The sequence below is a fragment of the Oryx dammah genome, unplaced genomic scaffold, assembly GCF_014754425.2.
Source record: "Oryx dammah isolate SB20612 unplaced genomic scaffold, SCBI_Odam_1.1 HiC_scaffold_28, whole genome shotgun sequence".
Lineage (NCBI taxonomy): Eukaryota > Metazoa > Chordata > Mammalia > Artiodactyla > Bovidae > Oryx > Oryx dammah.
The window spans coordinates 48215492-48238838 of record NW_024070212.1 but is presented as its reverse complement, the minus strand read 5'-3'; the positions used below and the strand labels follow the sequence as shown (position 1 = coordinate 48238838).

The 23347-nt window shown below is 45.1% G+C and overlaps 1 protein-coding gene across 1 annotated transcript in view; it reads right to left on the bottom strand.

The window, feature by feature from the left end:
* BCAR3 (BCAR3 adaptor protein, NSP family member) overlaps positions 1 to 23347 on the bottom strand; it is a 130461-nt gene that overhangs the window by 76147 nt on the left and 30967 nt on the right. The window contains exon 3 of the mRNA XM_040232284.1: positions 17585 to 17624. Within this exon, the coding sequence (XP_040088218.1) occupies positions 17585 to 17624 (40 nt within the window). The remainder of the gene's footprint in view (positions 1 to 17584; positions 17625 to 23347) is intronic.

The window sequence follows — 23347 nt, the reverse complement described above, 5'->3', positions numbered from 1 at the left end:
CTGAACCTGGGTCTTCTGTGTCTAATGCACTGAAGGTGGATTCTTTACCCACTAAGCCACCGGGGAAGTCTCAATATATTCCTTTGCAGATAATTTTCCATTACAGGTTATTGTAAGATACCGATTATGATTCTATATGCTATACAGTATTCCTTCCTTTTTTATTTACATATCTGTGCCAGGCCAGATTTTCTTCTGACTTAAACGAAAATAACGTAACACAACAGACCGAAGGCTGAAGCAGATATGAGAGTCGAACTCATTCTCTCAGACACTACAGAGATCTGCAAAAGTGTAAACCAGTGCCAGTCTTTTTTTCTCACTAAGTTTTGTTCTGGAAAATGACTATTTTCATAAAAATATGCTATTTATATTCCCACAATAGGTTTAATGTTGTTATTTTTAATGAGCTAAATAAACATTAAAAATTCCTACACTGTAATCTCTCATACAATAAACCAATAGCTAAAACCCACATCACAAAAGTTCTTTGCAGTCCTCAGCAATTTTCAAGCACTGAGAAGGGGTCTTGAGACCAAGGAGTTTGAGAATTTCTGCTCTCGTACCTCTCACCTACTTGTTTTCTATAATTTTGTTTAGGCCATAATTTTTCAGCATCAAATCTGGAGCAGGCTAAGGTATGTCAATAGAGGAGTACTTTTATTTTTATAACTATCGTAAAAGCATTAATGATTATTAGAGAAAATTTGGAAACAGAAATGTGAAAAACAAAACTCATGAGTTGCCAGGAAGTTAATTTTTACTTATTACCCAACACCCAATCCTTCTATGTGTTTATCTTACAGAAATTCTCACACAAATGCACACCCAGCCATCTCAGTGGAAGGCGGTGCCATCCTTCCAGTACGGTGCGTCATCCTTTCTTCCTACCCATGTCTAGTCCCGCAGCAAATTCTGAGGCTCTGCCTTCATACTTTGTGTCTAGAATCCCCCTCCCTTACCACCCCTTCTGCCGTCACAGATCCAAACTATCACATCTTTCATCTGGACGGTCACAACTAGCTCCCAACCGATCTCCCTGCCCCTGCCAGCAACACGCAGGCCACAGTAATCCTGAAACAGCTCCCCATTCCACCTTGTAAAAGTTCACACCCTCACTGGGACACCCAGGCCCTGTGCAACCCGCCTCGAGCCCCCTCCTCACTCTCTCACACCAGCTTTCACTGCTCTCTCTCAAGGCCACTCCTTGGGCCCCACTGGCCTCTCAGCCATTCCTCAGTGGAAGAGGTGAGCTCCAGCCTCATGGCCTTGTCCTTCCTGCGTCCTCTCCCCATCAGACATCACTCTTTTTTTTTGGTTGCCCTCCCTCCCTTTTTTTCCTTCGCCCACATTTTTTTTTTTTTTAAAGCCATGAGGCTTGCAGGATCTTAGTTCTCCAACCAGGGGTTGAGACCAGGCCCTTGGCAATGAAAGCGCAGAGTCCTAACTGGACTGCCAGAAAATTTCCCAGACATCACTCTTGACTTGCCCCTCCACTAGAAAGTTCCCTTCTGGGTGAAGCCTTCCCTGCTACCCTCTTTAAATTTAACATTCCCTAAACTCCAACATTTCACAGATGCTTCCCCTGATGACCTTTTTTCTGCTGAGTTCGTATCAGTACCAAACATGCTGAACTCTGTTGCCTTCTTTGTCTTGTTGCTATCCCGCCCCATAATATAAGCTCCACAAAGGCAGGGACATTGTTCTGTTCAGTGCTGTATCCTCAGCCCCTGGAACAGTGGCCAGCAGATGGCAGATAGATACTCAATAAACATTTGTTAAATTATATGCCTTGTATAACAAATGTGACTACATTTGTTAAATAACAACAAAGCTGTTTTTAACAAGAACCCAAATGTCAGTAGGAAATCAGTTAAATATAACTATCTCATACAATGGCATACTGGATAACCATTTAAAATAAGGAGCTAGATCCGAACGTTTAATATGGAATGATGTACAATGAGAAAAGCAAGTTGCAGAGCCATATGTGGTTACACATAATTTTCGGCAGTCCGTCAAATTGTTCCCCAACTCAGCCTTCTTGCTCTCTTAACAGTTTGACCATGTCAGAATTTCCTAGAACAGCTGAAATTTCCTCCCCTTTCCCACTCAGTAAATAAGACAGTCCCTCTTCTTCTTTGCTGGGCTTCCCAGGTGCTCCATGGTAAAGAATCCACTTGTCAATGCAGGAGGCCCAAGTTTGATCCCTGGGTTGGGAAGATCCCCTGGAGAAGGAAATGTCAACCTACTCCAATATTCTTGCCTGGGAAATCCCATGCATGGAAGAGCCTGGCAGGTTACATAGAGTCCATGGTGTCCCGAAAGAGTCAGACACAACCTAGCGACTAAAAAAACACCCACTTCTCTACTGATCTCTCCTGCCTCAGGCAGCCTGGGCACACATTTCCCACAGGCTGGGTCTCCCTCTCAGCCTCTAACACGTTCGTCTCTCTCTTCTGCCTCACCTAATACCAACTTCCTTCAAGTCTCCATTTTCTTCCGCTGTCAAAACACAAGTCAAACATTTTTTTTTTTTCAAGAAAACTTCTTGGTAACGTGAAACTTCAGATCAGTGCCAATCCCCCACCTCAAAATCTACATACAGTACTGCAGCGTGTTAGAGTTTTTGTCCAAGAATGTCAGACAATGTCTTATATGAAGCTAATGATCATGACTTGCCATTTTACAAACTTTAAACAGAGCCCTTAGTTCTGAAGTTGTTAATGTAACACTATGGCACACTATTACAATTATATTATGCTTAGTCACTCAGTTCTGTCTGACTCTTTGTGACCTCATGGACTCTAGCCCACAAGGCTCCTCTGTTCATGGGATTCTCCAGACAAGAATCCTGGAGTGAGTTACCATGCCCTCCTCCAGGGGATCTTTCCAACCCAGGGATCGAACCCAGGTCTCCCACAATGCAGGCGAATTCTTTACCATCTGAGCCACCAGGGAAGCCCATTACATTTAATATTAAACCTCCCAGAATACACAGGTGTATTGCAGCCAAATGCTGTGCTGTTGTGTCATTCAATTACCACTAGGGGGCAGAATTTAACAGCAAACGGTTCCAATACTGAAGAGTCTGACTGCCCATTTAGCAGGTTGAAAAGTTACTGGAACCCCATAGCTGATAAGATCACAGAGGTCAGAAGCATGGAGGCTGTCAGAATTACACTTTTAAACAGTGTATAGTAGTATCAGTAGTAGTGCAAGTCACTCAGTTGTATCTAACTCTGCAACCCCATGGATGTAGCCTGCCAGGCTCCTCTGTCCAAGGAATTTCTCAGGCAAGAATACCAGAGTGGGTTGCCATTTCCTTCTCCAGGGGATCTTTCTGACCCAGAGATCAAATCGAGGTTTCCTGCATTGCAGGCAGATTCTTTATCGTCTGAGCAACCAGGGAAGCCCTCTTTACCATACACTGCTGCCTAAACGTGCTAAATGTGTGAGTGTTTATGGTGCAACTGTGATCCCAGAGGTTTTATCCTATACTATGTTGGCAAGAGCAGAGAGGTTAGGTGTGGGAACCTCCTTGCTCTCATGAAATACAAATCACTGAAGAATTTCTGAAAAAAGTTTTAGAGATGTGAGTGCCACTTATTCTGGGAAACTGAGAGATCTTCGGAACAACCTCACTGCCTCTCCCCTAATTTAAATGCCCTTCCTATCTGCTTGTATAGGATCATCAGTCAGACCGTCAGCTGCTAAATGTTTATTAAGAGGACAAGAAAGGGTCCTTGCCCTCAGAACTGACATTCTGAGGACCTGCCCTGAGAACTCACAGTTCTGAGTTCTGAGGAGTTGGTTGTTTGTTGTTGCTAACGGGACTATAGAATTTGGCTGGAGAGTGACTGGAGAGTTGCTTCTAGCAGGGAGGTCAGGGGAGGTCTCTGAGGCAGTGGAATCTGAATGGGGGTGCATAAGGCACACAAGAATTAGGGTGACAGCTACAAAACCAGCATTTCCTGAGTGTTATCGACATGGCAGGCACTGCGTTAACAATGTTGTGAGCATTGTTAAGGAAATTGAGCTCCAGAGAATTTTAGGAACTTGCCCCAACGTCACACAATCATGAGGAAATGGCTAAGATGGGGCGGTGTATCTGTATTAGTTTCCTAGGGCTGCTGTAACAAGTTACCACAAACTTGATGGCTTTAAAATAGAAACATATTCTCTGACAGTTCAGGAGGCTAGGAGTCCAAAATCAAGGTGTCCCAGGTCTACGCGCTCTGGGAGTCTGAAGGCTCTAAGGTGGGACCCTTCCTTGCCTCTTCCTGCCCTGTGGTGGCTGCTGGCAATCCTCGGTGTTCCTAAGCCTACGCACACATCAACCCCGATCTGTCTCTGTCATCGCTTGGCATGCTCCCTGTGTGTCCAAATTCCCCTCTTCTTATAAGATACCAGTCATTGGATTGTTGTTTAGTTGTTAAGTTGTGTCTAACTCTTGTGACCCCATGGACTGTAGCCCACCGGGCTCCTCTACCCATGGGATTTCCCAGGCAAGAATACTACCATGGGTTGCCATTTCCTTCTCCAGGGATTTTCCTGACCCGGCGATTGAACCTGCAACTCCTGCTTGGCAGGAGGATTCTTAACCACTGAGCTACCTGGGAAGCAACCCAGCACAACCACACCTTAATTTGATCACATCTGCAATGATCTTCTTTCCAAATGCAGTTACGTTCACAGGTACTGGTGTTAGGACAGATGTCTTAGGACTTAACACATCTTGTGGGGGTACACAGTTCAACCCATGACAGCAATCTAGCACCCTCTTCAAGCCACTCAGCTCTTCTATCACAAAAGAACCTTCCAGCCTAAGGAAAGGCAAAGACCCAGGGCAGCGGGAAAAGCCAGCATGGAAAAGTTTGTGAGTAAGGTGGATGGCAGGAGATGAGGTTAGAGATAGGCCACAAAGGGAGGGCCGTGAAGCCCAGTTATACAGCTGATTCTGGTCAGAGGTCATGGCTTCAATCCTTGCTTACATGTGAGTTCTCATCTCTTCACCGCCTCTCTGACTGATTGGGATCTCAGAAGAGTCCTCTTTCTTCAGCCAAGGATGAAGGCTGTAGCCCAGAACAAGCATGTGAGCCTGCCATATCCCACTTACAGGCCAGACCAGACTCCTCGAGCACCTTCAGAGGGCAGCCCCGGCTTCGACCTTGATTCAAACCATCAAGTTCAGGAGTGTAGGGAGAATTCGCTTCTGAGCTGGAACACTGACAAAATACATCTCAGGCTGTCCTGGCAACGTCTGGCCTGAGGAGTTATCCACACAAACCCCAGGGAGGAGCAGCCAGGACTCCAGCTGTTTCCACACACCTGCTCACCCAGCAGAGCTGAAGATGCTAACGTGACAAGAGAGACTCTGCTACTCAAAGCAGACAGGTCTACCCGACGAGATGCCAAAATATGTCCAGGCCGCGCACTGTTGCAACAGCATCATCTATGAGATTATGCAAGAACACACAATTTGCACAAGGACTCACTGCTATGTCATTAGGCAAGGTCAAGGTGATGCTGATGACCCATGACTGCATCATGGAAGTGTTGGCGTGAAAAGAGGAGATTTTTGTTGAAAGCCTGCTACACACTGTTCAGAAGGGAAACAAGGATAGTGTACATGTATACAGCCTAGAGGAGGGGTCTGGTCTGCAAACCTTTTCTGTCAAGGTCCAGACAGTAAACAGTTCAGCTTTGCTACCTACTCTGTCACGACTACTCAACTCCACCCTCACAGTGAGAAAGTGATGATGCACCAATGAAAGGGTGTGGCTGTGTTTCAATAAAATGTATGCGTACTGAACTTTGAATTTTACAACTTTTACATTCTTCTTTAAAAAACCAAACAAACATGCAGAAACATAACATCTATTTTAGCTTGTGGACTACAGCAATAGACAGCAGGCTAGATGTGGTCCCAGGCTGTAGTTTGCCGACTGTCCCCTGCACACCCCCGCTGCCCCAGCCCCCAGGCTAATGCTATCCCAGATGCTTAACTTAATTAACATCATTGTGGTAACATGGTCTTCAATTGAAAATCTCCCTTCCGCCCCTAAAATCCTTACTGACTTCGGGCAAGATGCCAAGCACCGTGTGAGCTCTGGATTTCCCCTGGCTGCTTCTCCATCACCACCCCCATTTAAGTCCTGCAGTTGCCAGGGACTGTTAACTCACCTCATACAATGACTCTTAATTCTATCTCTAAAAGGCCTCTAGCACCTGCCCTGACTTTCCATTCCCACTGTCGCTATCCCAGGTTAAGTTGGCCCTGGTATGCATATATCCTCTCCATTCAGGTTAGGTTCTTGATGACACCTTCCTCCTACCCAGCCTGACTTGACTGAACAATTACTAACATACAGAATCTGCCCCCAATCTGCTGAATGAACCAAAGCAGTAAAAATACCCACAAGCTCAGCACTCTCTCCATCTGGTCAGCAGTTTGACGTGGTCCATCTCAAAACCAAAAATCTCCCATAGTGAGATGGTAGTACTTAAGGCTATAGTTTGCTTTTTTAAAGTCAGGCTCGGTGAGGTATAATTTGCAAATACTAAAATCACCCCTTTCCGTACAGTTCTATGAGATCTGAAACAACCCCAATCAAAGTATTTCTATCATTCCCCCAAAGTTGCCTTATTCCCTTCTGCAGTTGACCCTTCCCCCACCCCTTCAACCACTGATCTGTTCTCGGTACTGTAAGGTTTTATCTGCATCCAACGGTCCATTCCTTCTTAATGCTGAAGAGGATGTCACCGTGTGGGTCTGCAGTTTATCCGCTCAGCAGTCAAAAGACACTGGTGCTGTTTCCAGTTTTTGTCAGTTAGAAATAATGCCACTATAGACACTAACATACAGATTTCTAAATAGATGTATGTTTTCATGATGAAGTTTCACTTCTTATAAATGGCCACATTTTCACAGACCCGCAGGATAGGATTCCATAAAATGAAAGAATATCCTCCATGCCTATTCTTCTCACTCTGCCTCAGCAATCTTTTAAAACTGTAGTAACATTAAGCTTCCGAGGAATATTTGTAGAGAAGGTTTTTGGGGTGGAGTGGGAGGAGCTGGATGGGAGCTGTCTTTCTTTGCTCCCAAGATGAGCCCCAGGGCTGTTTCCCATCCACTGCTGGCAGTGTTTGATCTTCTGGTCCACGGGGCGGCACTGGCTCTCTGGATGTGCACACTCAGGCAAAAACCTGCAGAGCCAGCCAATTGGGCCATTATTTGGTTCGTATAACTTGTTAAAATCTCACGGAATGTACAGCGTGCCATTGTTTTTGTAAGTCCCTTTCATGACTTTGTGAGCTGGCTAATTCAGAGCAGACTGGACTGATTTCCCTTGCTGGAAGAAAAGACCTTCCTCAAAGACAGCTATTTACCCGTGACCATGGCTGCAACCATCCTGAGCACAAAGCGGGCTTGGGGGCTGCAGCCTTGCCGCCCCTGCCCCCACCGAGGCCCCCACAGCCCGGGGCACTTATTCTTGGCGCTGGAATTCACATAATTACTCCTCTTTTAATCTGCGGGGTGACCTAATGTAGCCCTGGCCAGCCGACTGCAGGAAATGGTCTTGTGAGATCTGAGCCTTGGGCAGACTGTCAAATCTGTAAGCCCCTCTTAGAAAGAGCATTTGGGAGCATTAACCCCATAAAGGACGGGGCTTCAAGTGGCTCTAGGCTCCTAAGTAGCCAGTGCACACCCAGAGGAAGAAGTCCAAGGGCTCTGGTCTCCTCCCCAGGGTAAGGCTCCAGTCCCGTCCCTTCATCTAACCTGCAAAGCAAGCTCAGAAACTGCAGATGTCTCAGAAAAGCTCACAAGTGGCTCCAGCAAGAATCCACAAGGGCTGACGACAAAAGAAAAGGCCATTCATTCACTAGGGAGCTTGTGCGAACAAAAGGCTACACTCTGTCCTGACACTTGCTAAGGGCGGAGTCAGGAGAGCTGTTTGGTCCGCAGGCACTGTGCTATTTACAACCTGGCCTTGCCTATATAACCTTGGTTAATTTGAGAAAACAGTCTCCCAATGTCTTCCCTACTATGCTATTATATTTATTTTCCAATTTGTCTTTCTTAAGGACAATTTATTTTAAAATAAAAAAATCTATAATAAACATTTCTTCTAAAAGGAAAATCACAAATCCATAATGAACATCTCTTCTTAAAAAAAATCACCCAGCTCTGCCGTAGCTAATCAGTTCCTTTCCTAAAAATATATACTTTTAAGTCTCTCTCAGAAAAGAGACTCTATTAATATAACTGTAAGGCTATGTGTGAAGAAGCTAGAAAGAATTAGAATCTTCAGTCTAAAAGGAAGATAAGTATAAAGGGAGAAAGATAGGAAATACTGTAAACTGATAAAACTTAGTGTATGTGAGTGTGTGTGTGTGGGGGGCAAATCCTGAAGGTTAAAGAAGTAGCCCCAGGAAAATATGAAAAGAATGACAAAGAGTGAAAGTGGAAGCAGGTTTCACAGGTTCAAGAAGGGGTTACAGAAGTGAAAGTGTATGGAATATAATAGCAAACACAGGGGTGTCGGGGGAAATCTCCAATCTTTTGAGGTAATATGATGGGTGGGCCATTATTATCTGTCACACCCTTGGTCTTAATGTCGGAGACACAACATAAAATGCCACCCTTGTTCCAATCGATGTGGCAGTTTTATGATCAAGAGTGGTAGATTAAGAAGGCCTTACCAAAACCCTTCCCCCTCCAGCTTGCCATAGGCGTTACCGTTGTTCATTCGCCAGTTGTGTCTGACTCCTTGCGACCCCGTGGACACCAGGCCTCCCCTTCCCTCACCATCTCCTGGAGTTTGCCCAAGTTCATGTTCATTGCATCGGTTCCAGCCATCTCAGCCTCTGACACCCTCTTCTCCTTCTGCCCTCAATCTTTCTCAGCATCAGGGACTTTTCCAATGAGTCGTCTGTTCGCATCAGATGACCAAAATACTGGAGCTTCAGCTTCAGCATCAGCTCAGGGATGATCTCCCTTAGATGACTGGTTTGATCTTGCTGTTCAAGGGACGTTCAGGTCTTCTCCAGCATCACAGTTGGAAGGCATCAATTCTTTGGCAGTCTGCCTTCTTTATGGTCTAGCTCTCACAACCATACATGACCACTGAGAAGACCATAGCCTTGACTATACGGACCTTTGTCGGCAGAGCAACGTCTCTGTTTTTCAACATACTGTCTAGGTTCCTGCCAAGAAGCAACTGTCCTCTGATTTCATGGTTGCAGTCACAGTCCACAGTGATTTTGGAGCCCAAGAGGAGGCAATCTGTCACTATTTCCACCTTTCCCCTTCTATGTGCTGTGCAGTAATGGGGCCGGATGCCATCATCTTAGTTTTATTAATATTTAGTCTTAAACCAGCTCTTTCACACTCCTCCTTCACTCTCATCAAGAGGCTCTTTAGTTCCTCATAGTTTTCTGCCGTTAGAGGGCTATCATCTGCATCAATTCAGTTTGCTTCAGTCGCTCAGTTGTGTCTGACTCTTTGCGACCCCGTAGACTGCAGCAAACCAGCTTCCCTGTCCATCACCAACTCCTGGAGCTTGCTCCAACTTATGTCCATTGAGTCGGTGATGCCATCCAACCATCTCATCCTCTGTCATCCTATTCTCCTCCTGCCTTCAATCTTTCCCAGCATCAGGGTCTTTTCAGATTAGTCAGTTATTCGCATCAGGTAGCCAAAGTATTGGAGTTTCAGCTTCAGCATCAGTCCTTCCAATGAATATTGAGGACTGATTTCCTTTAGGATGGACTGGTTGGATCTCCTTGCTGTCCAAGGGACTCTCAAGAGTCTTCTCCAACACCACAGTTCAAAAGCATCAATTCTTCAGCACTCAGCTTTCTTTACGGTCCAACTCTCACATCCATAGACGACTATCGGAAAAACCATAGCTTTGACTAGATGAACTTTTGTTGGCAAAGTGATGTCTCTGCCTTTTAATATGCTGCCTAGGTGGGTCATAGCATTTCTTCCAAGGAGCAGGCGTCTTTTAATTTCATGGCTGCAGTCACCATCTGCAGTGATTTTGGAGCCCAAGTAAATTAAGTCTGTTACTGTTTCCACTGTTTCCCCATCTATCTGCCATGAAGTGATGGGACTAGATGCCATGATCTTCGTTTTTCTGAATGTTGAGTTTTAAGCCAGCTTTTTTCACTCTTCTCTTTCATCAAGAGGCTCTTTAGTTCCTCTTCACTTTCTGCTATAAGGGTGGTGTCATCTGCATATCAGAGGTTATTGATATTTCTCCCGGCAATCTTGTTTCCAGCTTGTGCTTCATCCAGCCTGGCATTTTGCATGATGTACTCTGCATATAAGTTAAATAAGCAGGGTGACAATATACAGTCTTGACATACTGCTTTCCCAATTTGGAACCAGTCCATTGTTCCATGTCTGGTTCTAACTGTTGCTTCTTGACCTGCATACAGATTTCTCAGGAGGCAGGTAAGAAGTTCTGGTATTCCCATCTCTTGAAGAATTTCCTACAGTTTGTTGTGATCCACAAAGTCAAAGACTGGCGTAGTCAATAAAGCAGAAGTAGATGTTTTTCTGGAATTCTTTTGCTTTTTCAATAATCCAGTGGATGTTGGCAATGTGATCTCTGGTTCCTCTGCCTTTTATAAATCTAACATCTGGAAGTTCTTGGTTCATGTACTGTTGGAGCCTAGCTTGGAGAATTTTGAGCCTTACATTGCTAGCATGTGAGATGAGTGCAATTGTGCAGTTGTTTGAACAGTCTTTGGCATCACCTGCATATCTGTGATTATTGATTTCCTCCTAGCTATCTTGATTCCAGCTTGTAATGCATCGAGCCCAGCATTTCTCATGAAGTGCTCAGTGTATCAGCTAAACAAACAGGGTAACAGCAGACAACCCTGTCATACTCCTTTCTCGATCTTGAATGAATCAGTTATCCCATACAGGTTTCTAACTGTTGCTTTTTGACCTATAAACGGGTTTCTCAGGAGACAGCTAAGATGGTCTGGTATTTCCATCTCTTTAAGAGCTTTCCACAGTTTGTCATGATACATGCAGTCAAAGGCTTAGCGTAGCTGAGGAAACAGAGATAGATGGATGTTTTTCTGAAATTCCCTTGCTTTCTCTATAATCCAGCGAATGTTGGCAATTTGATCTCTAGTTCTTCTTCCTTTTCTAAACCCAGCTTTGTCACCTGGGAGTTCTTGGTTAGCATAATACTGAAGCCTAGCATGCAAGATTTTAAGAATGACCTCACTAGCATGGGAGATGAGTGCAAGTGTCCAATGGTTAGCACATTCTTTGGTACTACCCTTCTTGGGAATTGGGATGAGGACTGACCTTTTCCAATCCTGCAGCCATTGCTGGGTCTTCCAGATTGGCTGACATAATGAACGCAAAACCTTGATGGCATCATCTTTTAGGGATCTGAATATTTTTGCTGGAATTTCATTGCATCCACCAGCTTTATTAAAGCAATGCTTCTTAAGGCCCACTTGACTTTGCACTCCAGAATGTCTGGCTCTGGGTAACTACACCATCATAGTAATCCAGTTCATTAAGATCTTTTTTTTTTTTTAAATACAGTTCTTCCATCACAGGCCTAGGGGATCCTAAAAGTGTGGAGCTAGAAGGGACACTGGCCCATCCCCTGGTTTTCTAGTTGTGGGGAAAATGGAACTGATCTTGGGTGGCCTCAGTCTGCAGTGGCTTGAAGCAGGGTTCTTGTTCCCGGCTAGAGACTGAGGTCAGGACACGGCAGTGAGAGCACTGAATCCCAGCCTCTAGACCACCAGGGATAGTGGCCAGTGACAAGGCCCTGGCCTGTCGGCTTTGTAGAAATGAATTTCCACAGAGAGACAGAAAGTAGTAAAACCAGTAAAATGTTTATTAGCAGGAAAAGGTATGTGTGACTAGACTTACACAGGTGGACTCACACAGAGCTGCACCCTCGTGGTGGTCTGAATCACTTATATGGGGCATTTCTGCCAGGTTTCCTTTGGCCAGTCATCTCGCTTTGCCTGGTTCGAGTCTGTATTTGGTTTATCTTGGGGTCTTCTCCTGTGTGAGTGCATCTCTTAGCCAAAATGGTTTCTAGAGAAGAGGCCTAATGGGTAGGTTGACATCACCTACTATGGCATGATGCCTCTTTCTGTTTTGACCTCCAAGGAGCTTTATTTTGAAAATGAGGACTACAGGGTCTCTGTATTATCTTATCTGGGCAGGGCTCAGTTTCTCTTTCCTCCTGTGCCCCAACAGGGGACAAACTCTAGTTGCTTAGCCTGGGGCCCATCTATCTCCTGCCTCAGAAGCCATAGGGAGAAGGGGATAAGTCCAAGGTCATGCTGCTAATTAGACAAGAATGTGAGACAGGCTCCCCTCCCTGGAGATCTTAGGGGCTATGTAACTTGGAGTCTCCTATTAGAATGCTATCTGGGAAGGACAGCACCCTGAGCTATTACCATGTATTCATTTTCAGTACAATTATTTTTATCAAATGTGCTAAACAGTTACCTGACACAGATCTAAGAAACTAGACACAGAGTAGATACTGAAGGCAGTAAAAATATGGCAAAAAATAAACAGGAGCAGTAAGCAGGGCTTCCCTGGTGGCTCAATGGTAAAGAACCTGCCTGCAATGCAGGAGACCCAGGTTCGATCTCTGGCTCAGGAAGATCCCCTGGAGAAGGGAATGGTTGCCCACTCCAGTATTCTCTCCTGGAGAATTCCACGGACAGAGGAGCCTGGCAGGCTGCCATCCTTAGGGTCGCAAAGAGTTGGACACGACTGAGAGACTAACACTTTCACTTTTTCACTTTCAAGCAGGTAAAGCAACCCAGAAGAGAAATTCGACTACACAATTTTGCCTAGGGCTATTTCCTCTAAAAGCTATTTCCTCTGTTTAAAAAAAAAAATTAGTTTTATCTAGGGTAAGGAATGCTAGGTACGCACAGGAAAATTCCAGAGCTCACATCACTAACCAAAGTCACTACCTTAAGAGCAGGAGGAAGGCGCAGCTGCACGGAGGTTTCTGTTTTCCAATCCACAAGAAGGGTGTTGTTCAGATACAGTGAAAGAGAATCAATTATATGTGATTCCAGACAAGTATCTCATGACTATACTTAACAGTGAAAATCAGGCCTCGAAGATGATCACATGTTTTAGGCTCCTGGCTTGGGGGGATGTGGAGAGGAGGAGGGGGACGGGGACACAAGGAAAAGGGAGAAAGAGAAAAAGCTCCCCTCTCCGGCGGTCAGAAAAGTAAAGAGACAGAAACAGAGGAGAATAAAGATTCCAAAATTCCCGGGGGTTCTTTGGATCTACTCAAATTTTCTTATCACATCCAAATAGGGAATTCACCACTTAGGGTAACAAGGTGTCCTTGGGAGGCCCCAGCAGGAGGTCAGCCTGCTGAAGAAATGAAAGAACTACCCAACAGTTCTAGAGCTTCCCTGCCAAGCACTCTTCTCTCCAGGTCTCACAGAGGTGCTCCTCGTAGCCTGGCAACCGCCCCCCAGGCCCCCTGGCATGCCGCCGTACTGATGTGCAGCAGCGCCAGCTATGGGCAGTGCTGGGAGGACACAGCACAAACTGGACAAGACTGAACGGTGGATTCCTTCTCCACCCAGCTCTCTCCTGCCACGACACAGCAGCCCCATCACCCCGTGAGTTATGGGGTCAGCCTCGGTGTCTCCTTTCCTCTAGACATGAGGAGGCAAGGGTGGTCCCAGACCTTTCTCTCTTAATCTGGGAACTGGAAAAACCAGGTGAAGATGGTTAGAAAGTCTCCCAGGTTAAGGGAGACCTGGGACAGTGACTCCCAGCAGGATAAGAACGGCAGTCGGCTGGCCACCACTGGGTGCTTCTACTGCTGAGATGGACTCAGTTAGAGATCTGCTCACTGCCCTCCCCCATTCTCAGGTCACGAAGAACCTCTAAAACCCTGACTCTCAGAAAGGGCCCCATGGGATGCAACATACTTCACACAGAATCTCTACTTTTCTCCACGCCTGAGACATATTATGTGTACAAAGGGACGATAGGGAGGAAAGAGCTCAAAGTCAGGGGGCCAAAATGCCTCCACCTTATCTACACCTCTCACCTCCCTCAATCATCCTCAGCCACCCTCCAGGCTCTAGGCACCAGCTGGCACCAATTTACGAGGCCTTTGAGGCCTGGATTGGTCAAGCACTCGAGAGGGTGGCTAAGTTTGAGAAACGCTAGGATGGGACTGCACTGGCCCAAGACAACTGACTCATGGGTCCATTCAGACCTTGAGGCCCAAGGCCTCTATGGAAGTGTTTTCAGAGCTTTAGTGCCCATGGAGATAAATGAAAATCCCTTATATTTGCTCATTAAGTCCCCAAGCCATATCTCCAAACCAAGGGCAAAATGAGAAAGAAAAAAAAAATGTGATGAGGGACATGGAAATGTCATCTCTAAAGTTCTGACCAGATTCAGACAAGGTTGATAGCAAAAAGTAAGCTTCAGAAGACCTCAGTGAGTCCTAGAAAAGGGGACTCCTTGAGCCACCACCAGGAGCAGTTCTCTCACTCACTGCCAGGGAAAGCGGGGGAGCCCAGCAGACCGAAGCACCAACAACCCCAACATCTCTTCTTTAAGTCCCAATTTTTAATAGTATCTTTTATTTGCCTCTTGAAGTCTATACCTCTGATTGAGTTGATGTTCACTGCTCTTTTTAAAATTTATATTTAATTGAAGGATAATTGCTTTATAATATTGTGTTGGTTTCTGCCATACATCAACATGAATCAGCCATAGCTATATATATGTTTTCTCCCTCTTGAGCCTCCCCTCCCACCCCTCTAGGTTGTCACATAGTCCTGGTTTGAGTTCACTGAGTCATACAGCAAATTTCCACTGGCTATCTATTTTATATACGGTAGCCAATACCTCTTCTGAGTCTACACGACAACTTGCAATGACCAATTCACAAATGAGATGCAATAGCTTAGAAAATATTAATATTAAAATGAGTCCTTCCCAAAGTCTCTGCTTAGGTTTAGAATTCATCATTGGATTATCTTAAAGGCTGGGACTTTCAGTTCAGTTCAGTCGCTTAGTCGTGTCCGACTCTTTGCGACCCCATGAATCGCAGCACGCCAGGCCTCCCTGTCCATCACCAACTCCTGGAGTTCACTCAGACTCATGTCCATCGAGTCAGTGATGCCATCCAGCCATCTCATCCTCGGTCGTCCCCTTCTCCTCCTGCCCCCAATCCCTCCCAGCATCAGGGTCTTTTCCAATGAGTCAACTCTTCACATGAGGTAGCCAAAGTACTGGAGCTTCAGCTTCAGCATCATTCCTTCCAAAGAAATCCCAGGGCTGATCTCCTTCAGAATGGACTGGTTGGATCTCCTTGCAGTCCAAGGGACTCTCAAGAGTCTTCTCCAACACCACAGTTCAAAAGCATCAATTCTTCGGCGCTCAGCTCTCTTCCCAGTCCAACTCTCACATCCATACATGACCACTGGAAAAACCATAGCCTTGACTAGACGGACCTTAGTCGGCAAAGTAATGTCTCTGCTTTTCAATATGCTTTCTAGGTTGGTCATAACTTTCCTTCCAAGGAGTAAGCGTCTTTTAATTTCATGGCTGCAGTCACCATCTGCAGTGATTTTGGAGCCCCCAAAAATAAAGTCTGACACTGTTTCCACTGTTTCCCCATCTATTTCCCATGAAGTGATGGGACCGGATGCCATGATCTTTGTTTTCTGAATGTTGCGACTTTAGTAAAAGAGAAAAACTGAGCTATGGAGTAGCGAGGAGGGAAGTGAGCACAGCCTGAATGAGCCGGCAGCAGGAGAGAGCTAGTTTCTGGGACATGGAACACAGTGAGTTCTAAAGGGCTGCTGTGATTAACACACTGGAGAATTCTAGGACACACTCTTTTATGTTACGGTCAAGTCAGATCATAGAGTATGACAGTGTCCCCTAATTCCTTGTAGTGCACAACCCGCACAAAAGCACACGCGATGCACCAGGAGGGACACAGACACACCACTCATAAAGTTCTGACCAGATTCTGACTCGGTGGCTCTGTTGGTTTAGGATTACATATTTGCTGCAGTCAAGCTGCAACTCAGGCACAGCCGCGGTAGAATAGACAGGAAACATAATTCCCACCTCCATTCCAACAAACTCTATTATGACCGCCTCAAGTGACCCCATGGTTCTACTAGAGTCTTCTCCTCCAGTAGAAGCTTTAAACCCTCCATCCTCTGGTCTAAAAGGAAGAAATGCCAAAACCCAGGGACAGGCACAGTCACAGGCACACAGAAAAGCAAGAATAGGCTTAAATCCTCTGAAACCAGGAGGCTGACCTTTGAAAAACAAAGTATGGCTCCTAGGGGGCAAGCACTTTAAGTCCTAACTTGTGCCATGATTTCACCTAAAAATGAAGGATACATTTTGTCATGAAAGATGAGAGTTCTCTTTTCTGTAGTAGGTGTCAGACATAATTACAGTTCTTAAAAATAAAATAAAACCAAACAAGCATACACATCTGAAAACTGGGTGTGTGTGGCAGAAGCAGGAAGTGAAAGGCATTCTAAAACTTGTTTAGAAGTATTGAGTATTCAGATACATTGAATGTCAGTCCCACTGGAAAGTAAAAGAATCACACTGCTCATAGGTACCAACTAGCCACTGAAGAAGAGGGTGGCTACTGAGGAGAGGATGGCTCAGAAAGGCTCCCTAGTGGCTCAGCAGTAAAGAATCCACCTGCCAACGCAGGAGACACAGGTTCGATCCCTGATCCGGGAAGATCCCACATGCTGTACAGCATCTAAGCCCGTGCGCCGCAACTATTGAGCCTGTGCTCTGGAGCTCGGGAGCAGCAACTATTGAACCTGGTGCCCCGGAGCCGGTGTTTCACAACAAGAGCAGCCACCACAGTGAAAAGCCTGCACATCCCAACTACAGAGGAGCCCCAACTCACTGCAGTTAGAGAAAAGCCGGAGTGCGGCAATGAAGACCCATCACAGCCAAAAATAAATAAGTAAAACAAAGTCTCATAGAGACCCTTCACTCCACCACTGAAGACAAACACAAGTTCACAGTTCCTCGTCTACCATTCCAAAATCCCAAAACTCTGAAAGCTGAAAAATTTTAAATAACTCATTTGGCAGCACAACAAACCCTAGCTCATTTGGTGACAAAAACATAATGTGATTTACACAAAATCATCTGTAGTCTATTCATCTCACTTTGTGTGAATATTCTTACATTAAACTGTTGTAGTAATGAGTTTCATCATGGGATGGTGACTCTAGCCCCCTTTGGAGATTAGATAGATGTACCATATTACCTTTCTAAAAAATTCCAAATTTTTAAAACACATCTGGTTCTCAGGGCTTCAGACAAGGGGGAAAGTTTATAAATACATAACAGGGTGACATAAGAGCCCTGCAGAAATTACTAAAGGCCCAAGAGAGTCAAATTATGCCCTGGTAGTTTCAATCTAACCAGCTTCCCACACAAGCCAGAGGACAATATTGTGTTAGAAATGGGAAGCCTGTTACCACAGGGTCCCTAACCACATGTTAAATCCTGGGTTCCTACCTTCACATATTCCAGAGTTGGGTCCAGAAGATGCTGATCCCTGCAAAGAGAAAATATAAACATGAGAACAATTGGGAACAACTCATTCTCACACTGGGTACAAAGTATCTAACATTATTTCACCCTATTCATTCACAACATTAAGATGAGTCCACCTCCCAGACAATATCCACAGCCAGAAAGTTAGAAAAGACACGTGTTTTCCTGTAAAATTCAAGCCCCAAATATTAGACTATTTATGGCTAGTAATTCTAGAGTCACTAAAGCATAAAAATCAGCCTAAAAGTCTGAGCTAAAGAGCCGTGAGGAGTAACAGACACCAATAAAGCAAGGCCCCCCAGCACTTTGGACCAGGCGGCTGTGCCACACCCGCTTTGACAGAAAACAGAAGCTCAGGTGGGGAGGACAGCCACCCAAGGTCACCCAGCACCCAGCTAAGTGAGGTTTGAACCCAGCTCTGCTTCTAAATCCCCTTTATCTTTTGCTATCAAGCTGAACAACTCATTCTAATTTTCTTTGGTACCCCAGTGTTTTTTTTCTCCCCATCTAATGTCTGCTCAGATCTATTATAATACTGTTAGGATTAACCAGACAAGTAAAAGTAAACAGCAACAGTGTCACTGAGGAGGCTGATTTATTACAGTGGAAGAGGATCTTAGGCAAAGGAAGAGGGGGACACGTGAGAGCTGATGCTTCCAATACTGGCAGAGTTAGAGAAAGGTGCCCACCATAACATAGGATGTGAGAAGACAGTGCCTTTAGAGACTTAAACTTCACAAAATCAACACATTCCCCTGAAGAGATGAGATCACTTTTTAAAGAACAGAGTGGCTCTTAAGCTGGTGGGGAGGTTGTCAGTATATCTACAGAAAGCACACGGCCCTCAGGAGGTGGGGGATCCCCACCCACAGGCAGGGGCTTGGACACTTCCCTATGTGGAGAGACCCCCGGGAGACGGTAGCACTTCTGTCCTGAACAGGGGCAGCAGACCCCTGCTTGGACACAAGGAGTGGCTCCCACAGCTCAGGGGCAGCCCATCTTGTAAAATGGACCCCATCCTCAGAGCTGTTCCTGGACTGGTCTGTCCACTGAGTCTTGCACACAGGGCATGCACACAGAGGCAGGCTGGCTTCGGAGACGCTCCTCTAGGCTGGGCGAGCACATGAGCTTCTGAAATGAGTCCCTTTGTAAAGCCAAAATATCTGAGAAGCGCTTAAACCGAGTCCCTGGTGCACTTCCATCAAAGCAGAGTACAAATCAGTCTTTCAGAGCCTTAAAACTAAGCATACTCTTTGCCACTAAGCTTGTGTTTGTTCATCAGGCATCTTTTCCCAAAGCGGCCGAGTCTGTCTGCTGTGCTGGGTCACCAGCTCTCCTTCTGCAGTCTGGACATCAAGCTGATGTTTCCAGGCTTTGTGACCATGAGACCACATGGCGAGGGACTATAAACTGTGTCAGCAGGGCTTTGGCCAAGCTCCCTTTTAAGTTCTCAAACTCCTGGGTTTCTACTGAAGCAACATTTTAGGCTTATAGGCATCCAGTCTCATGCTAATCATCCAGTCCAGTGATCTGGCCCTGGGAGTGCAGAAAGATGTTACAGCCACTTGGATGCTGCTTCTCATCTTTTTCAAGTGTCTATTTTTAGGTATGTTCTAAAACGTCCATTATATACACTCATTCATGTGTGTCTTAATGCAGGATAACAGTGTAGGTGTGTGCTGTTTATAGCAATGATTTGGTCCTGGGAATCTCTCCACACTAAATAATTGAGGACTCTGAAAAATTTTGTTCATGTGGGTTATATCTACTGATTACTGATATTAGAAATTAAACCTGAGAAATTTTCAAGGTGTTTGTGAACTCACACTTTAAAGGTAAATCCAGTAAAATATTTACATAAATAACATTTTTATGAAAAACACGTTTTTATAGCAAAAATTTAGTGAGAATAGTGACACTGTCATATTTTTGCAGATCTTTTTAACAGATCTGGTTTACTAGAAGACGGGTGAATTCTCATATCTACTTTTGCATTCAAAATGTTGTGATATGTTTTGGTTGAAACAAATGAAGAAAATCCCCCTTCATGAAGTTATGTAATTGAAAAGGGAGGGATACTTTAATAGGTTTTTCATATAATTATGGATGTTCTACTTTAAGAACATACCAAACCTTGACAAGTAATAATTTCTTAAAGGTTAGCTGTGGACTCTGAGGCCATCTCTCTCACTCTTTTCCATCTGTCCTGCACTTTGAATGGATCTTTTGTCCATGTCTGATTCTTTAACCACTATTCTGGAAAATATTGGTTCACTGAGTTACGCAGATCTGCCAAATTTTGACCCAATTCATTATAATGTTAAAAAAAAAATCACATTTGTTAATATCATCACTAATCTCGTTAGAAGTTACTGCCTATAGGGAACTGTCAAGCTCATGGTGGAGGATTCCATGAGTCTTCTAAAACTTTATTCACTGGAATTTTTTTCATTGGCAACTAACAAGGTCAAATATTTTCCCTGAGCTTCATTTCACTCATTTTGGAGGAAATAGCTTCCAAATACCAAGATCACATAGTCATGATCTGTAATTTTAACTTTTTTTAGGTGTTCAAAGGTCATTCTTTTAATAAATTCTTTTTAGAACTTTGCCCAGGATCTGCTCTTCTCACCAGATTTACCTGTAAAAATCCTTTTCCTTTTACCTTTCGAAAGCTGCAATATTCCTCTCTCTCTTTTCTAGAGATAGACCTGAAAACTGAGTTCCTTCTATCAGGACAGACCCCTCAAGCTCTATTGGGAAGGGGGTGTGGTAACCAACACAGATCAGGCTGGGCGCTATGTCTGGGTGGTTCCTGAGGCAGCCCCAGCTGCAGTTAGTAGGGTCCCCATTCAGAGGTGGGGTCACCTCCAGGCAGGGTGGCCCTTGAGATACAGGCTGGGACCTGGGACCCTTTACTGCAAGCATTTGTATCCAGATAAATATCACCTGGAGCAACAGAATACAAAAAAACCGTAAGGGACTAAAAATAACTGCATCCACCCATGGTTGGGGCAGGTCCTGAATAGCATGATACAAAGAGGCCCAAATTCAGCTGCAATTTCTGGGCTGCTGGGAGCAAAAGCAGCATACTGCGCATGCCCTCTGCACCCAACAGGACCAAGGGGGTTGGGAGATCATCTGCATCACCCTTCTAGCCCAACCCAGCAAGCTTTCCTTCCCCTCACCCCATTTAGGGGACCAGCTCTCCCCAACAGGGGGCTGCTGAGCAAGGGCCCCCGTTACTTGTTTTCACTCCCTCCTGCGGCATCAGAAGAACCCTGCCTGAAATTCTTGGCTGACCTCTTATCAGTTTCTATTGGTTAAAGAGTCCAAGGACCCAGCTTGGTAACATACCTGCTCTCCCTACCACCCTGCTCTCCTACCCAGTGGCCCCAGCACAGAGGAGCCTGGGGTGTTCTCCCCAGCATCCCCCCAGGCTTGCATGGACTCCAGTGTTCCCATTTGATCCTCCACCACACACACTTCTCTTGGCAGAAGAGAAGGAAACAGGAGGTGCTGGTTAGAGGATAAAAACTGAAGTCTCCTTCTGACCCCACCCCCCAAGTGAACCCTGCTAAGAAAGCTCTGTTCATTCTGTAAGCAGAACAGTGTGTGAGTGCTAAGTCGCTTCAGTCGTGTCTGACTCTTTGCGACCCTATGGACTGTAGACCACCAGGCTCCTCTGTCCATGGGGATTCTCCAGGCAAGAGTACTGGAGTGCCATTTCCTTCTCCAAGGGATATTCCCAACCCAGGGATCAAACCCATGTCTGCTGTGGTTCCTGCACTGCAGGCAGATTGCATTCTTCTGCTCATCATTTTCAGAGAGGCAAGGGAGGGAAGACAAAGAGAGTATGTTAGAAACCCAAAAGCCTTAAAAATCATTGCCTTGAACCAAATTAACAGTATATTGGGTTGGCCAAAAGTTTCGTCAGGGTTTTCTGTACCATCTTACAGAAAAACTCAAGCAAACTTTTTAGCCAACCCAAATATCTTAATGTAAAAGTGCTGTGTCTCCTTTCTCAGCCAGCCTAACCCTAACTCTAATCCATCTAACCACAAAGAAGACATAAGCTAGAAACATAGCCGTTGCCCTGTAGCCCCAGCCTCTAATTTGAAATAGAATATCCAATTATTCATATAAGACTGCACAGCAAACACTCCTTAAACCACATCTTTATACTCTCCAACAGAGTTCACTAGAAAACAAACAGAGAAACTTGGCAATATAAATGAAAAGCTTTTTTAATCTTTTTTTTTTTTTTGCTTATGCCACTTATGAATCCCCACCCATGTGAATCCATGAGGCTGTGTGCATCTCTACCCCTGAGAGTCTGGTGGGCACCATGGGCCCTCTGTCAGGCAGGCTGCCCTGCAGAGCACCATCCACAGACCGCAGGAAAGCAGCAAGATGAAACCAGACTCTGTTATTCTGTTCTTAAGTTTATTAAGTTTTAAATAACATCACTGTGCTCACTCTGGTTAAATCACTCTTTCCAGTGTCCCACTTTCTCAAGTTCATACTGAGGATGTCTTGCTGGGAGTCCCAGAAATGTTACACATATTTACTATTTTAGTTTGTTTCTCATCAGTAACCAGGTTAATAATTTCCTCTCTCTTAAAGGGACACTTGAGCTAGAAGTGTTTGCTATTTTGAGTTAAGAGGTTCTCCGCCTTGAATACACAAAAAGAATTTCACTGACATAGATCTTTTCCGAGCAGTTCAAATGCAGATGGAGATGGAAGTGCCCTATGTCTGTCTTAAATGAGAGAATGTTTTAAGTGAATGGATGTTTACTTATTTAAATATTATAGGCTAAATTAACAGCCAGCAGTGATGTCACACAAATGTTCATTTGGATATAACATAAAAAGGAAACGCCTGTGATAACATGATTATTTCATACAATGAGAAACTAGATCCAGCTATTTCAGACTGGGGCTCCCCTAAACTACACGCACACCGTTGGTTTGGTTTAGTCACTCAGTCATGTCTGACTCTTTGCGAACCCATGGGCTATAGTCCATCAGGCTCCTCTGTCCATGGGATTTTCCAGGCAAGAAGAACACTGGAGTGGGTTGCCGTTCCCTTCTCCAGGGGAACTTCTAGACCTAGAGAATCGAATCTGGTTCTCCTGCACTGCAGGCGGATTCTTTACCAACTGAGCCACCAGAGCCCTCCATGCACTCTAGTGACATGCAGAATTTGCACTCTTCCTCTGGTGCTTCCATGCATGTTGACTGTAACGGTACTTAGACAATGGTATCTCCCTCTACAAGGTGAGCAATCCAAGAGAAATGGGCTGCTCACTTCACATTCAGTACTGTATTCATCCTCACAGTTCCTGTATTCGTCCCAAAACACCAGCAAGCAACTACAGTAGGCCAGACAACGGAAATACAAGAAGCAAAGGCACAGGTGCTGCTTTTATAGAGAGGCTGCAAGCAAGTGGGAAAACAGATCAACCAACTCAGCACAATTCAAGACAGAGAGAGAGAGTCAGTGGGAGGGAAGCTCCATAGAGAGGCCTTGAGGCAACATCTGAGTTAAGGTTTGAGGGCTGAGTAGGGACTTGTCCCAGTGAAGAAGCTGTGGGGCAGGTGGTGATGAGAAATCCGCAGGCAGAGAGAAGCATGTGATAATACAGTACATACGGTAGACCACAGCACCGAGGAGTTGACTTTCTGTTAGCCCTGGCCACCATAATCTCTCACCTGGACT